Source organism: Microtus oregoni, unplaced genomic scaffold (genome assembly GCF_018167655.1).
Source record: "Microtus oregoni isolate MIOR12 unplaced genomic scaffold, Mior012 000009F_ref0000495, whole genome shotgun sequence".
Lineage (NCBI taxonomy): Eukaryota > Metazoa > Chordata > Mammalia > Rodentia > Cricetidae > Microtus > Microtus oregoni.
Genome location: NW_024543068.1, coordinates 39,584,888 through 39,609,311, shown reverse-complemented (window position 1 = coordinate 39,609,311; position 24,424 = coordinate 39,584,888). Strand labels below are relative to the sequence as shown.

Here is a 24,424-nt window from a genome sequence, read left to right as displayed (position 1 = left end):
TGCCTTTAAGTTTGTTCTTTAGCCCACCTTTTCCCCAATCTCGGTGTGGAAACAGAGATTGCTCCATGCATGAAGGATTCAGATGGCTGCATGCATGGTGGCCAGGCACAAAGCTTGCCTTTTCTCCAGGTGGAAGGGTCCAGTCTTAAGATGTTGGCAGTCGAACGTAAGGGCAGCATTGACCTTGGGCACTGGATCACTGACTTACGAGATGGGCTGAGATCAACTTCCAATGAGCTTCTTGTCAACCAGGGCCTACTTTCCCGTGTGTGACATTCTTCACGGTGGAAGACCTTTCTCCTTTCTTGACTGAACCCTTTGTTTGGCAGCAGGCTCTCTGCAGCTCTCTGCCTGGGGTTGCCCCATGCATTATGAACTGTGCTAGTAAGGGCCCTGCATGCAGAGGGCTAGGAAGGAAAAGGGCAAAACAGGCCTCAAGGCAACCAGAGCCCATGACTTCTCCCCTTTCATTATGTGTGTCTACTGAGCTGTCCTGTTTCCACTTCTAATGGATCCTTCCATGGCAAGTTGACCTTTTGGCTGAATAGGTCAAACTCCTACTGAGTGTTAATCCCCAGCCTTCCTCACTTTCTCCCTGGAGGCGTGGAGCACCAGTTCAGAACATGACTGGGCAGGTGGGATATATTTTTGAAAGACGATTTTTTTGTTATTGTTGTTGCTGCTGTTGCTACACAGAATCAATTCTTAGAGATCACCATGTATGTTTATAACAGGGTCCAGAGTACAAGATTTTGGCTGACATTCTTGAGGGGCAAAGCTAATTTTCTTAAGTCTGTGTTTGAAAGTGGTTTCCCTGAATGCCCTCTTCCTTCTGATGAGAGCTAGGCCGAGTGCCTCATCCTCACAGCTTCTTATACTTGTGGATTTCTGAAACCTAAGACCAGGATTTCCTAGGCTGATTTCTTTGGAAAAGAATGTTTTCCCCTGTACTTGTCTGCCTTTAAAAAGCCCTAACACTCTGGGTGCTGCCTTTTTAGCCTGCATAAAATGTGAGAGAGGATGCCTTGGAAGGATAATCTTGTACTGGGACTTGTCTTCGGCAACAGGTTTTCTCGTATTTGTTTACTGAGCTCCAATACTAGTCTCCATTTCCTAGTTAGAGGTTTTCAGCATCCAGTGGGCACTTAGCAGATGGTGGCTAGAGTTTAAAGTTGAATTATATGGTGTGCTTGCTTTCTTTGAGTATTTTGTGTATGCCATTCAAACGATTCATCTCTCTCTTGTGAGATAGTGGCAATCTCCACAGGCAATGGAAAGTAGACTCCATTTATTTAGTAATGTCCTGCTTATGGGTGGTTTTATTAATTTAGTACTCTTTCAGTTTCGAAAGTAGTCACTTAACTAAATAAACCGATAAATGAAGTATATCAGCAGGTGGGATAGGAAAAAAAAAACCTAGTATCTACCTTGACACCGTTGTGTGGGAGCTACCAAATGAGCTTGGAAAGTGTAACCTTTTAGAAGAGAAGTTACTCTTCTTTTTTATGTTCATAAAGCATTGAGGTCATGCCTTTTAGTTCCTCTTGGCATTAATGATACACTGCACACTCAGTGACATTAATGCAGAAAAAACAAAATAACTGTTTCCATTGTCCCAGTGATAGAAGCCTACCTTTTCTTAGAATGCCGAGTACCAAAGGAGATGTGCAGAAGCCCATATTTAACATCTATCCAGTTACCCATAGTGCCAGAGTTAAAGCAGGGCTCCTACCAGAGACGTAACGGGCTCCTGTTTAACATATTTATGTGGGTTGTAAAATTAGGAGCTGTCATTACAGCCCCACATCACCTGCATAAGTGCAAAACAGATAAATCAAGAGAAGTTCCAGTGTCATAAAAACGCCATTGAGTAGAATAGCATGTAACCACTTACAGGATACTGGGATATATTATGCTAGTGTGTGCGGGATGCATGCTGAGGGTTCCGGAGGATTTGGAGAACAAAGAACAACTGCCTGGGTCAGAGTCAAGGATGCGAGACCTGAGGAAGATCTCCATTTGTAGAGTGACCTGAGTCCTGGTGAAGGAGACGCGGGAAAAGAAAGGCCCGTGGAATCCAGGCTCGCAATACTCCCTGTGTGTTATTCAAGACAACTGTTTCTGGGCTTCTAGAAGCATTTGAGTTGCCATCTGTTGTTGCTAGTGCTTGCCATGCGGGCCTTCTAGTAAATAAGGCTTCCTTACATTCCCTGGGAAGCAGGAGGGCTCTCTGAAGGCACTGGCTGAAGCACTTTTAATCTCACCTTATTGAGTTATTCCTAGAGTAGTTTATATGCTCTAAAGCCCAGCATTAATCCTTCTTTAAATGGCATGCAGTTATTTATTTTGAGCCTTGTAATCAAAAATCTCCCCCAAATTCTGAACTATTAATAAACTCCAAATCATAATTACTGCCTCAAAAAGGGAGTGGACATTTTCGAAGTTTTTCAGCTCTCCTCTTCTCCCTCCTACAAACCACCCATCCCCATAATCTTAAAAAAAAAAAAAAAGAGGCTGCAGATTTTATTCATGTGGGATCATTCACACCAAGCTACCATAATGTGCAATTAACACTCTAGCAACTGAAAACAGTATTCAGCAAGACAGCTGCATTATCAAAAATGCCAAAGGAGTTTTGAAGGGAGTAATGTGCGTGTTAGAATAGAAAATTAATCAGAAGCACATGCACACACATACACAGCAGTGCTACTTAAACGTATTTAAATATGAAAAAGTAAAATCCTATGTCTGCACCTATGATAAAGATTTATCTCAGCCGAGAAATGAGGTTCTTCCCATTTGAAAATGATTAGTTATATGTTTTACCTCTGAAGGAAACAGAGAGCTGGCTCTGGGGTTTCCAGCTGGAATATTCTTTAATAATCATCACTCTTCAATTTATATTTTATAAATTTCCCCATTGAGAAAATATCGCTTTCTTTTTTTCTCTGGCGGCAGTAGTGGCACGTGGCTTTCATGTTATTTTCAACATGCCTTTTGGATAGTTCCTCTCGGTAATTAGAGTAGGCTTCCTGTGTCTACATGGCACAACAGTCATGGGCATTGGTGTTGCTGCCCTACTCAGCTTTTGGTAGAAGTGATTGGTGTGGTCACCAAAATGAAGTGGCATTCCTCCAGCACCATTCTGCAGAACTGTCTGTCTACCAGCTGAAAGAGGGTTAGCTGTAAGAAAGCAAGGGCTTTTGACTTCGTTTTCATTTAGTACCTGGGAGTGAAGAAGCAGGCGGACATGGAGAACCTTTCTTGTCTGAAATGTAGAAAATCTCTGAACATATCCTTTCCTAAGTCTCGGCAAAGCAAACACGTGTTTATGATTTTTGGGAACCTGGAAGAAAAAATAAACACTCATAGCACAGCAAGCCGGCATTGCACACTTAAGATCCTGGAAAGAATGGACCCGCAATTCTGGGTTCTATCCAGGCTGTGTCTGAAGTGCACTTTCGTTATGAGGTCTCCTTGAGTGGCAGGTGCCAGCAAGCTGAATCTTGGGAAGGAGAACGGTGATGTTTGGCATCTCCAAACCAGAGACAGCCACTGATGACCAGGGTCCATCTGAACCGTGCTGGCTTCTAGAATAGTCACAAGAGTCCTCAGAGATATGAAAGTCACCCTTCTTGACACATCACACCAGTGTATGTACCCCTTACCTGATTCCTTCTCAATTGTGATAACTTAAACATTAGAAAATACTAGATGCATCTTGTTTGGGATTCAAGAGTTTATCATGCTCTGGTGTGGAGTGGGCGGTAGGGCTATTGCTATCAGTATTTAAAAACAGCAATGTCATAATGTATAGCAAAACTGTATCCATTGGTTCTGAAGAAATACAAAAATGTGTATATTTTTGCCTCAGTATAAGATAAAATATCTAAAAGGTAAAATTTTAAGTCTGGGATGTTATGGGTTTTTGTTTGTTTGTTTGAAGTTTGAAGATACTTATATCCAGCCCAAACTTACACTTAGGTCCAAACAACCCAGAACCCAAACTGACAGTGGCTAGTGTTTCCTCCAGAAATCATTAGTGTTTAACAGAGTGGTAATGCAAATGGAGAGAGATTAGGCTGAAAGTTTGAAATCAGAGCTCCAACTTAATTATTTTTCTTCTTCTCTCTCTCTCCTTCTCTTTTCTTTCAAGTTATAGGTGCCCAGCGAAGGCGAAGTCCCAGCGCACTGGCCATCGAAGTATTTGAAGCACACCTGGGAAGCCACATTTTGCAGGTACCTCTCAAAAGAGAATCTTACCAAGAGAATCTCGTATTTGTTATCTTCTAACACATGTCTTTAATTTCTGATATGTATTTGATTGTCGTTATTTTATTTGGGGACGCACAAATTCTTAAGAGTTTGTTCTTTTTCTTTTTCTTTTTCTTTTTCTTTTTAGAAAGCCATTCCTTGAGAGAGAATTAATGAGAAAGGGAGGGCAAGTATTATCTGTGGTGTAATCATTTAGGTGATTGCACTTAGTTGATGCACAGTGTGTAGTAGCGGGCTGTTCCCAGAGTGATCATGTGTGTGCTGTGTTTGTGAGTGCTCATGTGTGTGCTGTGTCCTCTGAGCTACATATCGCTTCGCAAAGAGCAGAGTTGTGCCTTGAACGTACTGTGGCATTTCCGTGTGTGTGTGTGTGTGTGTCGCCAAACTTCAGTTCGTCACTTGAGTTTGTATTTGTTAACTGCTTTCAGTCCTAATGTTTGCCTCTTCAAATTAGAAAACTGCTTTCGTGTGAATTTTTCAGCCTCTGTTTAAGTAAAGGGCTCTGATAATAATTGGTTTTGCTGGCGCATTTCATGGCAAACAATGGGAGAGGTGCGAGGATGCGGCTGTGGTTCTTTTTACGCAGAGAAGATGCAGCCCCGGCTCAGCATCTGATTTATCAATCTTCCAATAATCTCTGGTCTCCACTGTCTGGGCTAATCTTTAGACGATGTTGCTATGCTTTCTAGATAGTTACCCTTTCAGAGCCAAGCAAAGGAGTAGCCAGAAGATAGCCCCAAGTTAGCGCTGGATCTAGAAAGTTATCCCCTAAATTTTATATATTAGGAATCTGCTCTGAGTCTCTTCTTGAGAAAAATCGGGGGCCATCACAGTTAATTCTCCAGACCCTTCATGGGTAGCTTGGGCATCCTGGCCACATGCGTTCAAGGAAGTACTCATGGTCTCCACCTAGGTCTGACAAGTCTACTGGATCAAGTCAAGAAATGTGTTCTTCTCATAGGCCTCCTGTAAGAATTTTGTTGTGTGAAAAATCATAGCTCACAACTGAAAATGTAAGGCCCTGCAGCATCGTGCCTTAATTTTGCTTATGCTGTTTCTGATTTTCATTAATGACTGTTGTTATCCCAGAAGGGTGTTTCTTGATCCACCACGAAGAATGCTGCATACACAATATTTAGAGTTTATCTGTACAGTGACTCCAGGTTCATTTTAATGATACAAAAAGGATCAGATTTCTCCTTAGACCTCGTTTTTATCGTTTTTTTTTTCCAACACACTCATTGTTCAGGATTGGGATCTCTGTTACACATTCTATACAGAATGGAACAAATATATTACTGTATTCACAGGACTGTGGCTAACTAGATTCTGCTATGTTCAGTCCCACACTTAGTGAGTGGGAGAGTAGTTCAGACAGTAAGCCAAGACTATTGCTTTCCGAGTTCAAAGTCCTCTGCGGGGGTGTAATTTAGAAGTTGTGAGAATTTAAAACTAATAGAAAATATAAGAGTTCAGATTGTGATTTGGTGTAAACACATCATATAGGGTGAGTACCGCAAATATCTGCTCAACATCATGCTTTATATAGAGAATAGGGCCTTTACAGGGAGACTGTTCAGTTCTCAGTATTTTTGATTGGTTTACATTGTCCTTAGACACCACACTGTAAGGGAAGCCTGTACAGCTGAGTATCACTCGGGAAGAATCATGTTACATGAAGAACAGTGAAGAACCCAGAGAAATTGTTTGGAGAAGACATATCTTAGAGGGAACAGTACTGCCCTTTCTGTATATTGGAAGAACTCATTAAAGCAATACTATCCTGATACTGTCCTCAGAGTATAGTGGGGGGCGGGGGGGAAATGAGTGCAGATTGAAGAAAAAAGGCCACTCTTTTACCATAAAGGTCTCAGATACACCTGACCATGTATGAATTATTTGGAGCTGTTGGCTTTAAGGGAATGTATAGGTGGCTTGGTTAATATGCTTTCAAGAAAGCGAGATACTCAAGCATAGGTGAATTATAAGATCTTGAAATTGCCGTAGAAATTAGAACCTATGTGATCTGATTTTAGCCAGTGATATTGGAGTGGAAGATCACCATAATTCTCTTTGTAGAATCTTATACTACTAGATATAGGGTAGGCACAGCAAGCAGAGCCCTTGCCAAGCTCTCTCTCATTATCTGCCCAGCTATCAGGGAAATCCTTTCATCCACAGACTTCTGTCAGTATCACAGTCAACAAAGAATCAGTGTTGCAAAAGCTTTAAGATGACTTCATTCATTTTGTTTTGAAAAGATCTCTGATAGACCCATGGATTGGTGGAGTCTGGAGAGAAGCTCCTCTTTTCTTTCTGGCCCTTCCATCCCTTGCAAATAGTTGACAGACGCTCCATCCTTCAGATAATAGGTCTGACCTCTGACTTTATGGTTTATAGTAATTTACCATCTCACCAGAGTTTCAAACATTGAATAGAAACAGATGGGGCTGCTGTTTGCATCAGCTAACATTCATTTAAAGGAAGAAAATAAATGACGCTTCATAAAATGAAAAACGTTAAAATGGTTGAGGATAGTGAGAATCTGAACTAACCTGGTTGTAATTTGTCCATAAGACATCAAAGATGGGATCTCAAAGTTGTTGATAAATGAGTAGTTTATTAGGTAGAGACAACAGAATAATATTCCAATCGAAGGCAACATAAGAGGCAAAGACATGCAGGCAAATAATCTTCGGTTTCATTTGAAGGACTTTCGTGGTGTTTGATATGATGGTCAGTTCACATGAGCAGGAAGGGCATGGGTGGTGAAGGTGGAGAAATCATACAAAGGACATGTTACAGGCCCACTGAGCTGACTTAGGAGGTGCAAGTCCCATTCCCCAAGTAGTGGTGATGCTGTAGAGAAGGTTTCCATGCAAGAAGGAACAAGGACAGGTTTGGATTAATCAAACACAGCATCTGGCAGGTTTGAGAAGCTGATATTAAAACAGCCCAAGATGGAAAATGAAGATGTCTCTGAGGAACAGCCCCATGGATGGACAGGAGAACATAGAACTGGGCAGTCATTTGTACGTGGGCATGAAGGACAGATGAACAGAACAGGGTTAATAACACACAGACCCTGTGGGTGAAGGTAACCTTATCCAATGATCCCCCCTTTTTAGAGATTTTGAAAGATATATTCTCTCACAAAGCAGAGTTGATACCAGGTAAGGAGTTGAATTTCTAAGCATGATCTTCGTTTAAAGCACTGTGGAGGCTAGGGTTGAAAAGGGGACTGGGAATTCCAAGTTACTAGAGTACTGATGGCTGATATACAATCAAGGAGTGGGTTGAAGACCTATAGAAGTGGTCAGAGGAAGAAGAGAGTAAGGAAAAGCATCCCTGGTACATGCGGTCAGTCAGCTACTGGGAAAGATGACAAAGGAGAGAAACTGGATTTGATTTTGCTAAAGAAAGGAATTCTAATAGCCCCAAGGTAGATGAGGACAAGCCTATGGGAGGTAAAATAAACACTCAGTGGTTTTGTCCATGGAAACTATTGCATAGAAGGATTAGGCTCAGATGAAAAGTCTAACCAGGTCCAGGAGGAAGGATGAGAATCTAGATGGTTATGGTAGAATAGAAAGACAGCCAAGAAAATGGTGTCAAGGCAAAATAGTTTTGTATGTGATGAAATGTGTTTATATGTTAAGGTTCAAGGATCACGCACTTTTTAAGTATTGGAAACTAACTCTGTTGCTGTCCTTTTTGTGCAACAAATATCCCATATTCATACCATCTACTTGTACTGAATCACTTTCTTTATTATCCATATATCATCCAAACATCAGATGAATATTTCATCTTTTATTTATTCTATTTTCTGGCATTGGATATTTTGACTGTAACTAAAAATTTCTAGTGCAAATACCAACTGTTGTGGGGACAAATGTGTAGTCCTATGTGTGTGTGTGTGTGTGTGTGTGTGTGCATAGATGTTTTGAAATTTTGCCAAGTTTCATCTATTATGCTAACTCCTCTCCTTATGTCAAGTGCTCATTATATACATACATATATATGCATATAATATATATTGTGTATATGTGTATAATATGACTCTCATATGAGAGTCATGATTATGAGAATTTTTAGAGTGAGGAAGGTAAGGCATAGAAAAGTTAAATCACTCAAGCCCATATCTGCTTAGGAACCAGAGTTGAATCTGGATCCAGGATGCTGCCACGATGTTAAGCTAGTACCCAGAAATCAATAAAGGCAGTCTGAAACACAATGGTAATAAAAGGGGAGAATCAAGGTATTTATAGCTAAAGTGAACATTATAGGAAACTGATCAAACTCTGGGGGTGATGACGTAAAGGAGAGTTCATTTCAAAATACCAGTGTGGGGTACAGAAAACGCCTGTGACTTCGCCATGTGCCAAGCCTCTGTGGTATCTGTGCCCATTGCTGTCTTATTGAAATACAGACCAAGTACCTCTTGGGGTTTAGAGATGAAGAAAGGCATCTTCATTTTTGGATATGTCTATGCTGTCAAGGAAATATGTGTTTTGAATATATATATCCATATTATATTAATATTTAATATTAATATAGTTAATAATATTAATTATTGATAACACTATTTCCTTTGGGGGGCTTTTTGTTTTGTTTTTCAAGACAAGGTTTCTCTGTAGCTTTGGAGCCTGTCCTGGAACTAGCACTTGTAGACCAGACTAGACCTGAACTCACAGAGATCTGCCTGCCTCTGCCTCCCAAGTGCTGGATTAAAGGCATGTGCCACCACTGCCTGGCTATAACAGTTGTTCTTGTATAATATAATAATATATCATATTATATAATATTAATATAGTCCCATTGCATGTTCTTTCAGGAAAAATACTTTGTGAACTTTCTTAAAATTTGATCAGATCGCCGGGTGGTGGTGGTGCACGCCTTTAATCCCAGCACTCGGGAGGCAGAGGCAGGCGGATCTCTGGGAGTTCGAGACCAGCCTGGTCTACAAGAGCTAGTTCCAGGACAGGCACCAAAGCTACAGAGAAACCCTGTCTCGAAAAAAAATTGATCACATCAGTGCATTCTGTAATGGGAAATATTCTTTTTTTAATTAATTTATTTATTAAAGATTTCTGCCTCCTCCCCGCTACTGCCTCCCATTTCCCTCCCCCTTCCCCGATCAAATCCCTCTCCCTAATCATTCTAAACTTTGTGATGATTTTGTCCTTGTAAAACTGTCTTGCTCCTTTGCTCTGTCTCTCTCTTTCTGTCTCTGTCTCTGTCTCTCTCTTGCTTGCTCGCTCTGTCTGTCTGTCTCTCTCTCTGTCTCCACTCTCTCAGCGTGTCAGATTGTTCTGTCTAATGTTTCAGTACTGGCACATGCAGGAAAGATTTAGGTCAAGTGTTAGGTGGTGTGTCCCTCCCAGGCCGCTGTGCACAGAGCAGCCTTACCACTGAGTGCCGCCACTGAAGTAGACCCAGGGAACCTATGAAGCATCATCCACAGGGCAGTTGCAGGCTCATGGGTGTCAGTCCTGCAAGTGTGAGTCTATGACATTGGCCTATGGGGCCCCAGTGAAGATGTGCAGTGTCTTTGGCTTTTGTGAGGTTGGTGAAGAATGGGAAAGCAAGTGGAAGATAAAGACTGCACATTTTATGGCAGGGCAGGTGAGAATCCCAGAGCTTTGGGAGGTCATTACTAAACACATGCATGTGACCAACCAGGAATTCAGCTCCTGCTTTTCAAATTCTCTTTGTGCATATTTTGTTACTCTTATGTTCTGCTTCCCATAAGGAAGTACAGACAGAGTCTGTTGAGGCGGCAAATCAGCTCATCAGATCAAGGTGCTTGCAACTCATGGCTTCTAATCTGAGTTCCATCCTCAGAACCCATGTAGAGGTGGAAGGAGAGAAAGGCTTTTCCAGAGTATCCTCTGACCTTCTCACATGTGCCACAGCGTGCGCATGTGCGCACACACACACACTCACACACTCTCACAATGATAATGAATAAGAACTTTTTAAATTACAAGTGCTATGTTTTTTTTTTTTACTCTCCCAGTGTAGGGACCAGGCTGAATATTTATATTTCACTTTGTCAAGATTAGCACAACACAAGATACCAAATATCATATTTGCAAGTCATAAAATTAACCACTGGAATAGCTTTCCCTCAGGTGCCAGAATTATGAATGGAATGTTTTAATTATCTGGATACCCTTAGCGGAGGGCTTGCTTTTTCTACTCTGTAAATAATGTTCATATAATTGTTACATAAAGTAGTGATATTGCTTTTTATGTTTCATTTTAATAGTGTTATACTCACCTAAAAATGTTAAGACAATCAAATCAAACCCAGCACCTGGAAAAGTAGGCTACTCCTGCTTCAAGTAAGTGAAAGACCTGTGCGTTTGGCAGAGTTTGTCAAGGAACAGGTCTAGAATAAACAAATTCAGGATTTATATTCCTGTTATTTGTCATGCTCTGGAGTTTAGATGATAGAATACACAGAATCATGATTAGTTGGTCCATCTTAAAGAATTGTTAGACAAATGAGAACATAAGGTTTTCTGCTGGAATTTTTTTAAAGTGGTACATGTAAAAAGGGAAAGAATAATATATATAATATATATTATGTATATACATACACACATACATACAAATATTTCTTTGTTATAATCTCAGTACTTTTAGTCACAGTACTATTTTACCCTCAGATCAGCTAGTCCCAGCGGAAAAGCTAAGGATTCTGGTAGAAATATCATGGACCCATAGATAGACACCTGCAGCAATATTGGGATGGACAGAGGATGACCGCGTTGCTGTGGATGAACTCTCTTTCAATGTCATTCATTTCAGCAAGGAAAATTAAAAAATCTACTAATATAACTCAAAAATCTGAGCAAGAAGTTGCTAAATGGCCGAGTCAATAAGTGTCGCCACCCAAGCAGGTGGTCCTGAGTGTGATCCCCAGTTGGGGATGCCTAACTGTAACCCTAGGGGCTTGGCTGCCTAACCATCCTGGCATAATGGCCAGCACCAGATTCAAGGAGAGACTTTGCCTCAAACAATAAGGAAGAGATTGATTGAGGAAGATACCCAATTTGGGCCACTGGCCTCCACAAGCAAGGGCATACCCATATACTTCAGACAAACCCAAAGTGGGTCTGGATAAAGAATCCGATCAAATATCTAAGCAAAAGGAAGTGATTAAACCCATAATGTATCAACAGCTAAGACAAATACACTAATTATGATTGTATTCAATGCCGCCTGGCTTACTCAGCGTTCCTACTTCAAGGGAACTCGATGAGAGTGACATCGAGTTTACGGTCTTACTGACGAGGTAGAATGCCATCTCTGTTTTACTGGAACCTCTAAGCCTGAAACAAAGCTCTGTTAGGAAACTGCCTTCTCAGTCCTGATTGTTCCTTGTGCAGTGGTGTCTTGCTGGACATAAGTGCTAAAACGAAATGACTTCTCACAAGAGACATTCTGGGTTGATTCCTTTAGTTGCGATAGAGTTGAGTTGAGAGAGGTGAATGACCCCATAGTCTTGGCGTGATCTGGAATGGTAAAAAAATTGAAAACTAAATATAGAAAAAGAGAAAGTTAGTGAATATATTTGCATATGCAAATTAGCTTAATTGATACTGCTTGCCTCTACAGGGATTTTTCATTACAAACTGGAGTGCTACATTGTTCAGCTCATATTGAGTAATTTAGTAACTAATGAGACCAGTTTGCACTAATTTGCATATGATAAATGAGCTTAATTGCAGTAAATAACTTGGAGGCATAATTACTTAATTTTCCTGTGTTGCACGGCTTTTAAGTTCACGTATGAACAACTCAAGATAATTTTGCATATTTAAATTAGTTGCTTTTAAATTTTCTTGAACAAAAAAAAAAGAACACACCTTATCAATTGAGCCATAAAACAATCGAAAGTAAGGGTCGCAGTACTTTTATTTTCAAAGAAGATGAAGAAGAAACAGAAATTTCCAACCTCTGCTGTTTACCTCTCCCATATCTTTACCTCAAGTAAGATGTCAGTTTGGCATTTTAGAAAACGTTATTAATAGTATAAGTTAATTTGCAGCTTCTCTTAGTGACTGGCCTGGGCTCCTGGATTTGGGTGAGTTAAAAATTTTGAAATAGGGTTTATGAAAGAGGGGGGACCTGTTTGTTACCTAATCTGACAAATGCACACCAAGGTGGTGGGGTGGCTCTCCCCCCTGCATGGTGCAGCTCCCCTGCTCTGTCAGCCTCAGAGCCCTGAGCCTCCCTCTGCCTGGCCTTTGTGGCTCTCTCCGAAGAGAGATGTCGGTAGACTTGCCAGGCCTCTCCATTATCTGGAAAACAAATACTATATTTTATCAAACTCTCCAGTCTCAGAACTGAAGAACTGAAGCCCTTAGAGTTGATAGCAAACCATTGTTTCGTAATTAGTACAGGGCCTTAAACTGTTGTTTTGGGCTCAGAAAAATTATTGTTCAAACGAACAGGCCACGTGAAAGTGCTATTCATGATTTTGAGAGGATGTATAGTTGCAAAAGTTACAAACCTGTCATTTTGAGAGGCCTGCTTTAATTCGTTATTTATTAAAGCAATAATGACACTGAAGCTGTTTGCTTTGTGTGATCTGGAAGGAGTTAACTCGTGAAGCCTGGCTCTGAACTCTCCCGTGCCACAGAGTCAGAGCAAGCACAGAGGGGGTCAGAGTCAGGAGCGGGCCGGAGCAAGTACACTCATGGAGTGTTATTTGAAGTCTGAGTCCTTTCTATGCGGTTCTCAGAGAGCCAGTGGTTAACAGCAGAATGGATGCATGGATCTTACCCAGTATAGCCAGCGCCCAGGCCTGTTCTCACATCCCCAGCTCAGTTCCCATCAGTCCCTTTGAAGCACGGGAAAGGATAAACACACTCAGTTAATGTGGATTTCCTCATCCAGCCAACTTGAACTCATATCCCAGCACACTCATTTTTTCCCTGTGTGGAGCTGGGCGTAGTCTCGCCCTCAGCGCACCTCCATTTCCTCACCGTGAAAATGGCGGGAGCAGGCATAGGCATCTTTTCTACCTGTGCTGTAAAATTTGATAAACATCTCTTGGTATTTTTGTCTCTATGTTGGATAATCTAGGATGATCTCTGTTTTTATGAAATATGGTAATTCCTATCAAGAGTATTTCCAACATAGAAATATGAGAATCTTATCAATAAAATCCTTGGGGAAAGTATAATCTTTCATCCAATACAACAAAATTGTTTACATTGTTAGTATTGGCATTGGTTAGTACATGTCACTTCAGAGAAAAACATGGAAAATTTTACCTCACATGATAGCCCTTCCCTTGACAGCCAAGCAAGCTGTCAGGACAGTCTGTCTGTCTAGAGGCAACTGGTAGAAACAGAGATTCCAGAATCAAATTGGCCTTTAGGATAAATGTGATTTGTTGCTATTCCTAGATTCTAATATTTCAATTGCTTAGAAAATGAGAACGACCCCCAGTCAGAATTCTAGAAGAGCTAGTAGGGAGATCTAGTCACCCCTTGCTGTAAGTTATGTTAGCATGACATTGAGTCTTCAGGTATTTTCCCGATGTGTACCACACAGCGTTTATCAACTGTCAAGTCAGAAAGTATCCATCTAGGCCAGAATCGGACGGAGACTCCTTCAGAGGCATCTGGGGCTATGCATACACATCATTTGGGCTTGATGTACCTTGCTGCCTTTGATTTGCAGAGTAATCATTTGCCATAATTCACTGAGAAATACTGTGAGATGTGTGGCAGAGGGTAGGGCTGGAGCTAACGTGCTGTGGAGAGAAGTTCGAGTTATGTGTCCAGTTGACTGAAGCTCGAAAACGGGTCGTGGTTGTCCCAAATCTAACTGTGTCAGGTGCCCCTGATCTAGGGAAATGCGACAACAGATAAGAAAGCAGGAAGTTCAGGTCAACACAGTTTCTGAACACTAATAAGTATCTGGTAGAAGGATATACAGCGATAGAAAAATGAGTCATAGTTTTGCCTCTTAGCTTTGAGTGTAGACTCATGCTAAGAAACGTGGCAAAGACAGTTCCTTTTGGGGTGCACCTGGGTGGTATTTCTGTTGTTTATCACATGAAGTTGACAAGCTGCATCAGGTCCTCACATATCAGTTTCCGGAATCCCAAAACGGAGAGGCTAACACCTCTGCTTTGCAGAATGCTACCAGAGCTTTATGGGATGGATACAAGGGATGCCTGCTTTAGATGAGATACCGTATGCAGTATGAGCACACAGGATCTGATCAGGAAAAGTTGGCTGTCATGGAGGCTGGTCCTTAGAAACAATGGCATGATGGGGAATCTGATCAGCCAGCCTGGGGCCAGCAGCCCCTGGCCATGGTCACAGGGTCACCCATTCCATGCCCTTCACACACACCTTTTAAGGTTTGGTGTTCCCGTGAGTCCTCCGGGAATAGTTGAGAGTTGTGGCTTCACTTTGACACCTGTGTTCTCTTAGCACAGTCACACACCGTAGAGATTAGAACATTGGGAAAAGGAACGACATTGACATGATGGGCAGGTCTTGATGGAGCGCTTGGGGGAGGCTGCTGTCTGTAAGATACGGAGTATCGTTCACTCTTATCAAGACACTGGGGAGTGAGTTCATTACCTGGAGATTAAAGTGCGATAGAAAGACAAATATGCAATCAGTTTAAAAAGGAACAGATGCCTTAGAAAAGCAGGTATTGGGCTGTAATATAAATATGAATAATTCTGTCACTTTTTGTACATCTGTGGTGGTACATGTAGGTTTTGCCAATCTGTGCCACAGGACAGTGCCCTGCTTGGATTGGCACAGACATGGCATCTGGTTTCTTTACCATTTATTATTTATTGGATATGTGTGCATGTATACAAGCATGTCATAGCACACGTGAGAAGGTCAAAGGACAGCTTGTGGGAGTTGATTCTGTCCAGCTAATACGTGTGCACAGAGCTCAGGCCGTTAGGCACTGTGGCCAGCGCTTTTACCCGCAGAACCATCTCACCAGCCTCACGTTCTTTTATAAAAAAAAAAGTATTTTATTCATTTTTTATAAATTACCTACATTTACATAATGTATTCTGATTGTGTGTATTAGCTGGGAATGTTCTGAAGCAGAGTGACCCGGCTCTCTTCCATTATCCAGGAACTCATAGCCCAGTCACAATAGCCAGACTGTTTTCCCAACACAATTTCCCAAACTTCAAATACCTTTTGGACTCATTTAAGTGTGAGAAAGGACTGGGAGTTGGGGAAGGGAAACAGTTGTGGGCATTGTGCCTCAAATTAAGTTGATAGATACCTGTGAACATTCTGGAACAGTTTTATTCAGCAAGAGACACTCAGAAAAAGTGGTCTAGAAGATTCCATCAAAATTATTTTTAAGATATTAAAATCTGTAAATACAGTAAGAGCTAAATGGAACATATAATTGAACAATTGCACTATAATTTCACATCTGTAGTTTACATAAATAGCATTTTAGAGATGAAAAGATTACTATAGGAAAATTTTTCAAAGTGTGTGTGTATGTGTGTGCTTGTGTTTGTATTTATGTTCGAATGTCTTTCTAACTATATAAGTGGAAAGAGGGGAATGCCAAAATCTTTCAAGATACAGGTAAGCAAAGAGAAGAACATTTAAACCAAGTTATTGATTTCCTATAAACACCAAAATGGAGCTGTAATCCTTGCCTCTTTGAAATAGTTGTGAGAAGTGTTCCGGTTTTAAGACTGGGGCTCCCAGTGGCCCCTCATGTCAGACACCTTTACAAATGGTCTTTTAATTCTGACCTGGGTAGACTTGACCCATCAGCAAGCACAGAAAACCAGGTCCTTTGGGCACAGACATGGACAAAGGCACAGTGGGGGTGATGCTGGAGAGCCTCTGTCACACCCCAAGCAGCAGGTGTGAACCTGTGGGCTGGCCCAGGAGCTAGGCTCACCCAGCCTCCAGCTCTTTGTATGATTGTCTGTTGACTTCTTATGAATATCACCTACCAGACACTTGCTAGTTTAGGATCTGATGGTATATGTTTGCCAGCTAAGGAATCCAAGGGATGATACTATTTTGCAGCAATGCAGTAACATCCTGTCTAAGAAATTTTGTACCATTCCATCTAATTGTGTTGAAAAAAATATATTTAGGCTTCGGGGAAGTTATAAGCAGTTGTTTTCAACTGTGTAAGTAGTGGTCAGATCCCCACCCAATAGAACCCCGTGTGAGTCTCAGGAGGCCAGCCAGCTGCAGCAGGGATTGTCGGATCACAGAGCTCTTTCCCTCAATGCTGAAGACACAGAGAAATGCCCGTGATCCCCTAGGCCCTCGGGAAAAGGTTCTTGAAATAACCCCCTCCCAAGCTTCACAGCTACAATGACAGGACGATTTTGTGGAATTCATCTGGTGGAGCGATTAGACCAAGGGTAGAATTGGCCTGAAAAAACAGAACATTCTGTCTGTAAAAAACTTTGTAAGTGGGAAGCCTGTGAGTTCTACATAAATACAAAAGCAAATGATAATATCAATGACGATTTTAATTGCATCTTTAATCCATAAGGATAGTTCAATGACATTTTAAATTATACTTTTAGAATTGTAGTCACACAGGAGATAAAACTCGGTAACTATTTAATAATGCATAGTGAGATCAACTGTGTCCTCTCCTGAGATCCCATTTAGGAGGGCTGAATACATAAGCCCAGTCCACGATTTAGACAGTATTTAATCTTCACAAGTCATTGTTGGGTCTCCCTAAATATTAAGCCCCCAATCTGACTCTTTAATCAGTACTTATTATCTCTACAGAATGACTTAGTGTCACTGGAGTCCCAACTAGACTATCTAATTTAAAAAAAACAAAAAACAAAAACTGGTAATTGGGTTGTCTTAGATCAAACTATTGTCAATACTGGAAGTCCACTGATGACCATTGGTAATTAATCGATAAACATTTAGTAGGCCCTTACTCTGAGACTAAAGTATAAATATGGTATTGGCGTGGGGGATGCGGTACAGTGATATTAAGGTCCTCCAGCTGTCGGTAGCTGCCACCGTTGGGATTCGAACCTTGATGGAGAAGTGGAAGTGTGGCGGAGAATAGAACTATGGGGGACATCTCAGGCATTAGATTATTTTATGGTAGAAGCTTTTCAAGTGACAGACTTTAAGCTGTGGGTCGAATGGAAGCCGGAGGACATCCACTTTTGTTTAATAAAGAAATATTTGCCCTGAGCGGACAACAGCATTTCAAAGCTTGTCATTTTGTTCCGGGGAAAGGATTTGAGGAAAATGACATGGCTCGGCCCTGTTTGCTGACCGTTTTGTTGTCTCCTGCTGAGACTTGCCATTTCCATAGCCAGTGGGCTGCACTGAATCAGACAGAAGCAATAGATCATTAACAGAAATGGATACTTGGGGCAGCCTGCAGAGACAAAGCACGGGAAAGTCATCTGGGGCCACATCAAGCAAACCGCATCTAATAGATTCTCAAGTCACTATGTTTGGGGGTTAGCCTGATTTTCAGAGAAACTTAGGGAGTTTTCAGAACCGTGGAATAATACCTCCCCCACCAAATACACAAACTTCATGACTACCATGAAAATGTGAGACTCATATCCATTTCTGTGTGCTTTTTCTCATATTGAAAACAACTGCTTAAAAACCATTTAGTTTTTAAAATGCTTGTTTAATTTCCTTCTTACGCTTCCATTAACCTTAGATCTCTAAAACACATAGCACCAATCCATACCAGAGTGTTATATTATTTATTTCAATCAATATCTGAATTTTTACTTTGTATTTACATGATCCTTGGATTCTTGCAGATTATTGTAATGGGGAGGTACTGTTCTTCAGACTGGTTCTGGTTCTCCCCCTCCTCTTTTAAATGTGGACCAGTACAAATTCTGGTCACTGACATTATATAAGCACCCACAGACAGCTTACTGTATGAGGCTCACCAAATGAAATATTGCTCAATATTCATATGCTATTATTTCTCCAGTTTATAATAAATTGATATATCTCAAGCTGAAGTTGAAGGGCAGAGGTGGAGACAAGACCTAAAATTCCAAGGATTGTATTTCAACTGTGTAAAATTAAGTAAACAGACTACGATTTTGCCACTCTTATGGTGAAAGACTCCTTTGTTTAGTTATACATGGCTATATCCATGTGTATGGCAGAGGGGAGAATCCAAAATGGCTCCATACATGTCTTCAGCCTCTAGCTCCATTATAAGCATTTTGAAGATAGGAATCATGTCTTGATCATCTTTGTGTCTTATTATGTTGTGCGTCTAGTTGACATTCATATTTTGAGGGTTCTTTGGAATTTGTCTAGACACTGTATGGGACTTGAGATGGATCAATGATCTTGTCTTGAGTACTGGTGTCAAGAAGTTAGAAATGCTGAATGATCTCAGGGTGTATCCTGGTCAAGTGAGGGAGATACATACATGCTGGGCCCTGGTAGGGTCAGTGTCAATGCCCCTGAGCCCCCATGTGCCAAAGTGAGGTTGTCCTTGTCAGCCTGGAGGTCATTCTTTAAAAGCCAATCCTATCACCATGTCATTTTCCCTTTAATTTTCTGATTACTTACATTTGATCTGGTCCTAATTATGAATACCTTTAATTGCTTTATCACAGTTGGTGATTAACTGTGCCCAAGTCAAACCTCTTTGAAAGAGAGAATAGCTCCTTCAGAGGGCTTCACGTGAGCATCCAGAGGGAAAGGATGAAACAGAGGACTGGGGGTCTTGCAGCTTGCAGGAGAATGGCAACACCTTCCACATGTAGGGCTGGCTTCGGCGTTCAGAGGCACAGGGCTCCACAGAAGCAGAGCTCGTCTTTCCCTGCTCATTTTCTAGCACGTTATAATACTGCATTATTTACATTAATCATTCTGCCAAAAGAGACTGTTTGAAACAAGTACCTCCCAGCTGTTCTCTAATGTGTAAAAATTTTAAAATACACTTTAAGATCGGCATGATGTTCCTGAAGGGGAGTATGGGTGGGTTTGCCTTCTTGTTTCTCACTTACATGTGTAAAAAAGCAGTGATTGAAACTGTCATTGTTTCCTAAATGGCAAAGTTTAAAATGCCAGCTATATCCGATTTCTTACTAAATAGCTTGGCAGTATAGGCGTCGTACGCAGATTTGAGAAGCAATACCTATTGGGGAAGTTGGTCATGATCCATTTTTAAATGTGTAAGGCATAAAAAAGTATAGACCAGAGACTTTTGTATTTTAATTCCCTGTCTCTAAACCGGATAGGTTGTGAGATTTTGTTTTTGAGATCAAATTATTTGAATTTGAAGTAAGCACGCGGCGGTATGTTAGCCTTTCTTTGTGGTGGCTTCTGAAGTCATGTCATTGTGCTGTCCTGATTTAAATCTCCTCTCCACGTTGTGTCCTCTGAAACACCAGGTTTTGTATCACAGTGACATTCTTCACCCAGGAATCTAATTGATAGAGTTCATATCGATCAAACAAAACTCATTTCCACACTCCTTCCTCCCCTCCAGGCATGAGGCCCACACTGGGAATCCGAGTGGAGAGGTTTCTGTCTGTGGGCGAGGAGGCGGCATGATCTAGGGGAGAGAGGAGGGTCCTTGCTTGGGGAAAGCTGGCACAGGCGGGCGGGGAGGCAGGAGGCCACGTCATTGTTAATTTATTGTCAAGTCAGCTTCCCTCCCTTGAGAAAGGCTTTGGCATTTTTAATCTTTGATGATTCACGCTTGCCAAGCATTTTTTTTTCTCTTGTTCTGTTTCTCCCAATTGGAAGAAAACAACCATCCGGGGACTCTTTTGCAAAGGAACAAGTGAAGAGAGCCGATATCTGGAGTATGACCTTCCCCTGCCTTTTGGGGTGTAAGTGCTTGTGACAGACACTATTTCAAGACAATAGTGAAAAATGCCTGGAAACAGAGAAACCTACACCAAATCATCTGCCCTGACATACCTTCTTTTCAGGCTAATTTCCCAGTCAGAGACTTGAAACATTTAAAAACTAGATTTCCCATAACCCTTTCAGACACACTGCCCTCTGTTTCAGAGAATGCCCCAGTGATTAAGAACAGAAGAAATAAATTCTTTCTTGATGGACTTTCGTGCCTGCAACTGGCAAGTCAGGTGTGCCCCCCGAGTGCTGTGGTGCAAGGCAGGCAACAATCTCTGGTTGACTGTTTTCTAACACACCGGAGTCTTGGCAGTGCCAGTGAGCACGGTGGGTGGCAGCAGGCGGATCCAGCAGAGAAGCAATCAGGTCTAGCAGAACACTCGGCTGCGGGGCCAGGAAGGCGAAGTTGACATCCAGATGCCAGTACTTCGGAGGTCTTATCTATAGAGTTGCACATATGGGTACTACATCTGCTCGGGTTATGCCACCAGTCAGTGTTTTAAACTGGAACAGCTACCATGGCGTGAATAGACACCAGCATGGCTATATGTCTGGGTCTTCTCTTGCTAAGACAGCTGTCAAAAGCAGGATGTTAGCCTTCCTTATGAAAACTCATTTTCAGAGGAGCAAGCCAGGTACTTCAAAGACCCACAGTGGCTTATTTCTAAATGTCCACTTTAGGAAGGAGTGCGTGTGTGTGTGTGTGTGTGTGAAGATTGTGAATATTGGCATATAAATGATCTAAAGGTGCACAGGGTAAACTTCTTGATACCTAATGCTGGCATCGAAAGCTGTCTGCCAGATTTAATATGACAACTCTCCTCTCACTGTAGACAGGAAGTGATTGGAACACATAGACTAGACTTTGCCATTCTGACAGGAGTTTCCTTATCTCTTCATAATGGTTCCAGGAGCAAGCAGGGTGATCCCACATAAACGATTCATATTTTTTTTATCTCTTTCTCTCCCCAAGAATCCTTAAAAGGAGAGAAGAGTAAGTTTATATGTCGGTATTATCTCAAGTTAACATCTTGAACCCCCCTGACCAGTGAGCAAACGTATGTGTTGGTGTCTGGTTTCTGTGCCTCTTTCAATTTCAACTGCATGTTTGTGTGATCCTCTATCTTTATTAAAATCACCAGTTCCTGATAGATGCCAGGCTAGGTGTAGGAGAAAAGAGAGATTTGTTATATTTGTTTTTCTCTGTGGTTGGGAATCATTTGCCAACTTTGGGAGGCTTTTGTTAGAACGCTATGTTTCTTCTATTTCTGTATTATATTAAAAACATTTAGGTTATAAAGATACCTAGTAAGGGCCTGCAGGATGTGTTAGCAGGTAAAGTTGCCTAGGCCTGGCCAAACGTAAGGACTTCATACCTCATGCCTAAATAGCTGTTCTCACTGCTGTCATCTTCACAATACTTCGTCCTGTGCCTCATCTTAGACTGCACAGTGGCATCCCAAGCCTCACAAACAGAATGACGGGCAGAGTTGCTGCAAAAGGTGTGCGGATGGAATAAAAAGGCAGACACGTCCCTTTTAGACATGGAAGAAGCTAAGTCATGAGTGCTTGAAAGTCAGCGAGAAGGCATCATTAAATCATTCATGATGTGCAGGTGTTGGTCATTTGGAACCCTTAGCACAAACATCTTCTATCACAACTACCTTGTTTAAGGAATTCTACACTTCTGTTCCTCTGAGGTATTTTTAGTAGTTGACAATGTCATTTATCTTGGGATCCTTTTAAAGTTGGCTTCAACTACAGGGAAACAAGAAATTGCCATGGAAATATAACTGGGGTCATGCACACTGACCTTCCTAAGCACACACAGAACATGTATGTTAGGAGTAAAGGCAGCATCTTATGCCCTGTGCCAAGGCTAACACAACTGGGGTCACGCACACTGGCCTTCCTAAGCACACACAGAACATGTATGTTAGGAGTAAAGGCAGCATCTTATGCCCGTGCCAAGGCTAAGTTAAAAAACCAGATACCTCCACCCTTGGTGTCAGCAACGTCTTGTTCAAAAAGGAGCCCCAGAAGTCCTTCCCCCTCAAGGGCTGAATCTAGAAGGGGCTGTCACTTGGGGTTGAAATCCCCCATCTTAATCTTACAGAGCTCATCTTAGGAGACCATTACAGCAAAACAAAGTACAAAGCTCATCTTGATTACTCATCCTGGGGGAAAAAAAAACAGAGCTCATATTTGTTTTTCACTTAATTTTGCATCTAAAATATGATGAGATGTCTCACAAAAGCTGTAACCATCTTCCAAGTTGTTTGGTAAATGAAACACAAATAGTTTTCCAGTTAGAGCCTGTTGTTTCCTTGCCTCACGTGTGTTCATGCTAAGTGCTGGGAAAATTCCATTATGTTTTGACTTTAACATTAAATATTACCTTGAATATACGCTTCCCAGCAGCCCCGTTCTGAGGTGACATATTGTACTGTTTGAAGGGTGTCATATGGTCATCTGTCAGCCGAATGTTGTTCCACAAAAGGAATTTTATTCTTCACCTGTCATCTAGAATGCTTCATGTTTTTTAAAAAAGGAAAGAGAACAGTTTTCACAGAATCTGAATATAGAGAAATTAGATGCGGGCAGGCTTGAACTATGGTAACAAGAAAGGATTGTCTGCTGAGAACATACTCACTATGTAACAAAGGGGAGATTTGCTCTATTTCTGAATATTCTCCATTTGATATGATCATGTTTCATAGCAAAAAAAGAAAATGCTTCCTTTCAGGACATTTGTACTAATATCTCCTCATCTTTTTTATGTGGACATGAAAACGGGGTCCTGGTAGTAGTAAGGTAGAATTTGCTCCCTGTCTTGGTCTGCGGTGGAGCCTGACTTGGTTGTACCGGGACTAGAGTGAGAGGGCAAAGAATAATTTCACAGGCAATATTTCTATCAGTAGCAGTTTCTTTCATCAGCATTAGCATGCTGGCCCTTAGCCAAAGACACATCATCCTCCGTTCCATTATAGATCTGGTCCAAGCTGTGGTTGCTCCAGAGAAGCAGATGAGAGTTGGCCAGTGTGTAGGTGCAGTGGACCAAGCATTTGGACATTGATGGTCCCCCTCTCGCCATGTCTTCCTCTCTGTTAATTTTTGCTTGGAACATACCTACATATTTCTTTTAAAATGCTGATATATTGCCATACTGGATATTTGGGGGTAAAGTCTGCCCCTGCTTATATGTTTCATTACATTTTTAGAATCTAACCCTCAGACTACATTAAGAAAGGAAGGGTGACCCTGTCTATCTTTTTGTCTGTACTTGATTCATGAACTCTCTGGAAATGAAAGTAATTTATTCCCTTTTGCAAATTAATTAAAAGCTTGAGGTTTGTTCTCTCTTAAACACTATCCAAACCCTCTGTGCCTTTTACTTTCTTTTATAAATGTGTGCCTTTGAATACTTGTGGGTTTCATCCTTCAGATCTTCTGGGCATTTATACCGTGTATCCCTGGGAACTACTTAATGTCCGTGGAGCTAAGGGCAGTTTTCCAGGAGAGAGGTCTGAAAACACTGGGCTTCCAAAGAAGGCATCAAAGGTTAAGAGACTAGAGTAGGCGCTTAGGTAGAGGAAAAGCTGGAGGCCAAATTCTTTGGCTCATTTCCTTTCTTTACTTTCTTTTTGGTTTGTTTTTGTTGTTGTTGTCTTGTTTTTTAAGACATAATTTCTCTGTTTGTTCTAAAACTCGCTCTGCAGACCAGGATAGCCTCAAACCTGGAGGTCCACCTGCCTCTGCCACCCAAGTGCTGGGATTAAAGGTGTGTGTCACCGCTGCTCAGCTTTTTGGGCAACTTTTTAGCTTATAACCAGCATTCCTAGTAGTGTTTCATTCAGATTCAGTCTGACACAAAGGCTTTTCCCATTTTTAATTAAGAAGGGTGAAAGCAAGGAGGCAGGGGAGAAAGTAATATATTTTTCAGGATTGAGAAGACATCGTGTTCAAGTTTCTACGGTCAGAAATAGAAAAAGCGCACAGTGAGCCTGGCGGGAATGACCTTGTAGTTACTTCTGGGAGCCGCCACGCTCTTCTTGGATCTTCTGGAATTTCAAAGAAATGTTCACTGTTTGGTATATTGATGGCGCCAGAAGGTCTTGGATCAGATTTCCAGATATGCTTTATTCTAAGTATGTCAGAATATATTTAAAATAGGAGCATAATTGTATTGATGAAGATGACCCCTTCATTGTGTAAAAATATTTCCTATAAAAGTCAACCACAGAAAGGTGTCCATAACC

General features: G+C 41.4%; 1 protein-coding gene across 7 annotated transcripts in view; it reads left to right on the top strand.

The window, feature by feature from the left end:
- The window catches only part of Npas3 (neuronal PAS domain protein 3), an 812,903-nt gene that overhangs the window by 382,916 nt on the left and 405,563 nt on the right, over positions 1-24,424 (top strand). For 4 of the 7 annotated variants that reach the window (XM_041658773.1, XM_041658772.1, XM_041658771.1 and 1 more), the window contains one exon: positions 4,163-4,239. In XM_041658773.1, the coding sequence (XP_041514707.1) occupies positions 4,163-4,239 (77 nt within the window). Of the gene's footprint in view, positions 1-4,156; positions 4,240-24,424 lie in introns of all 7 variants that reach the window. The other 3 variants (XM_041658774.1, XM_041658770.1, XM_041658768.1) reach the window with 1 other exon arrangement.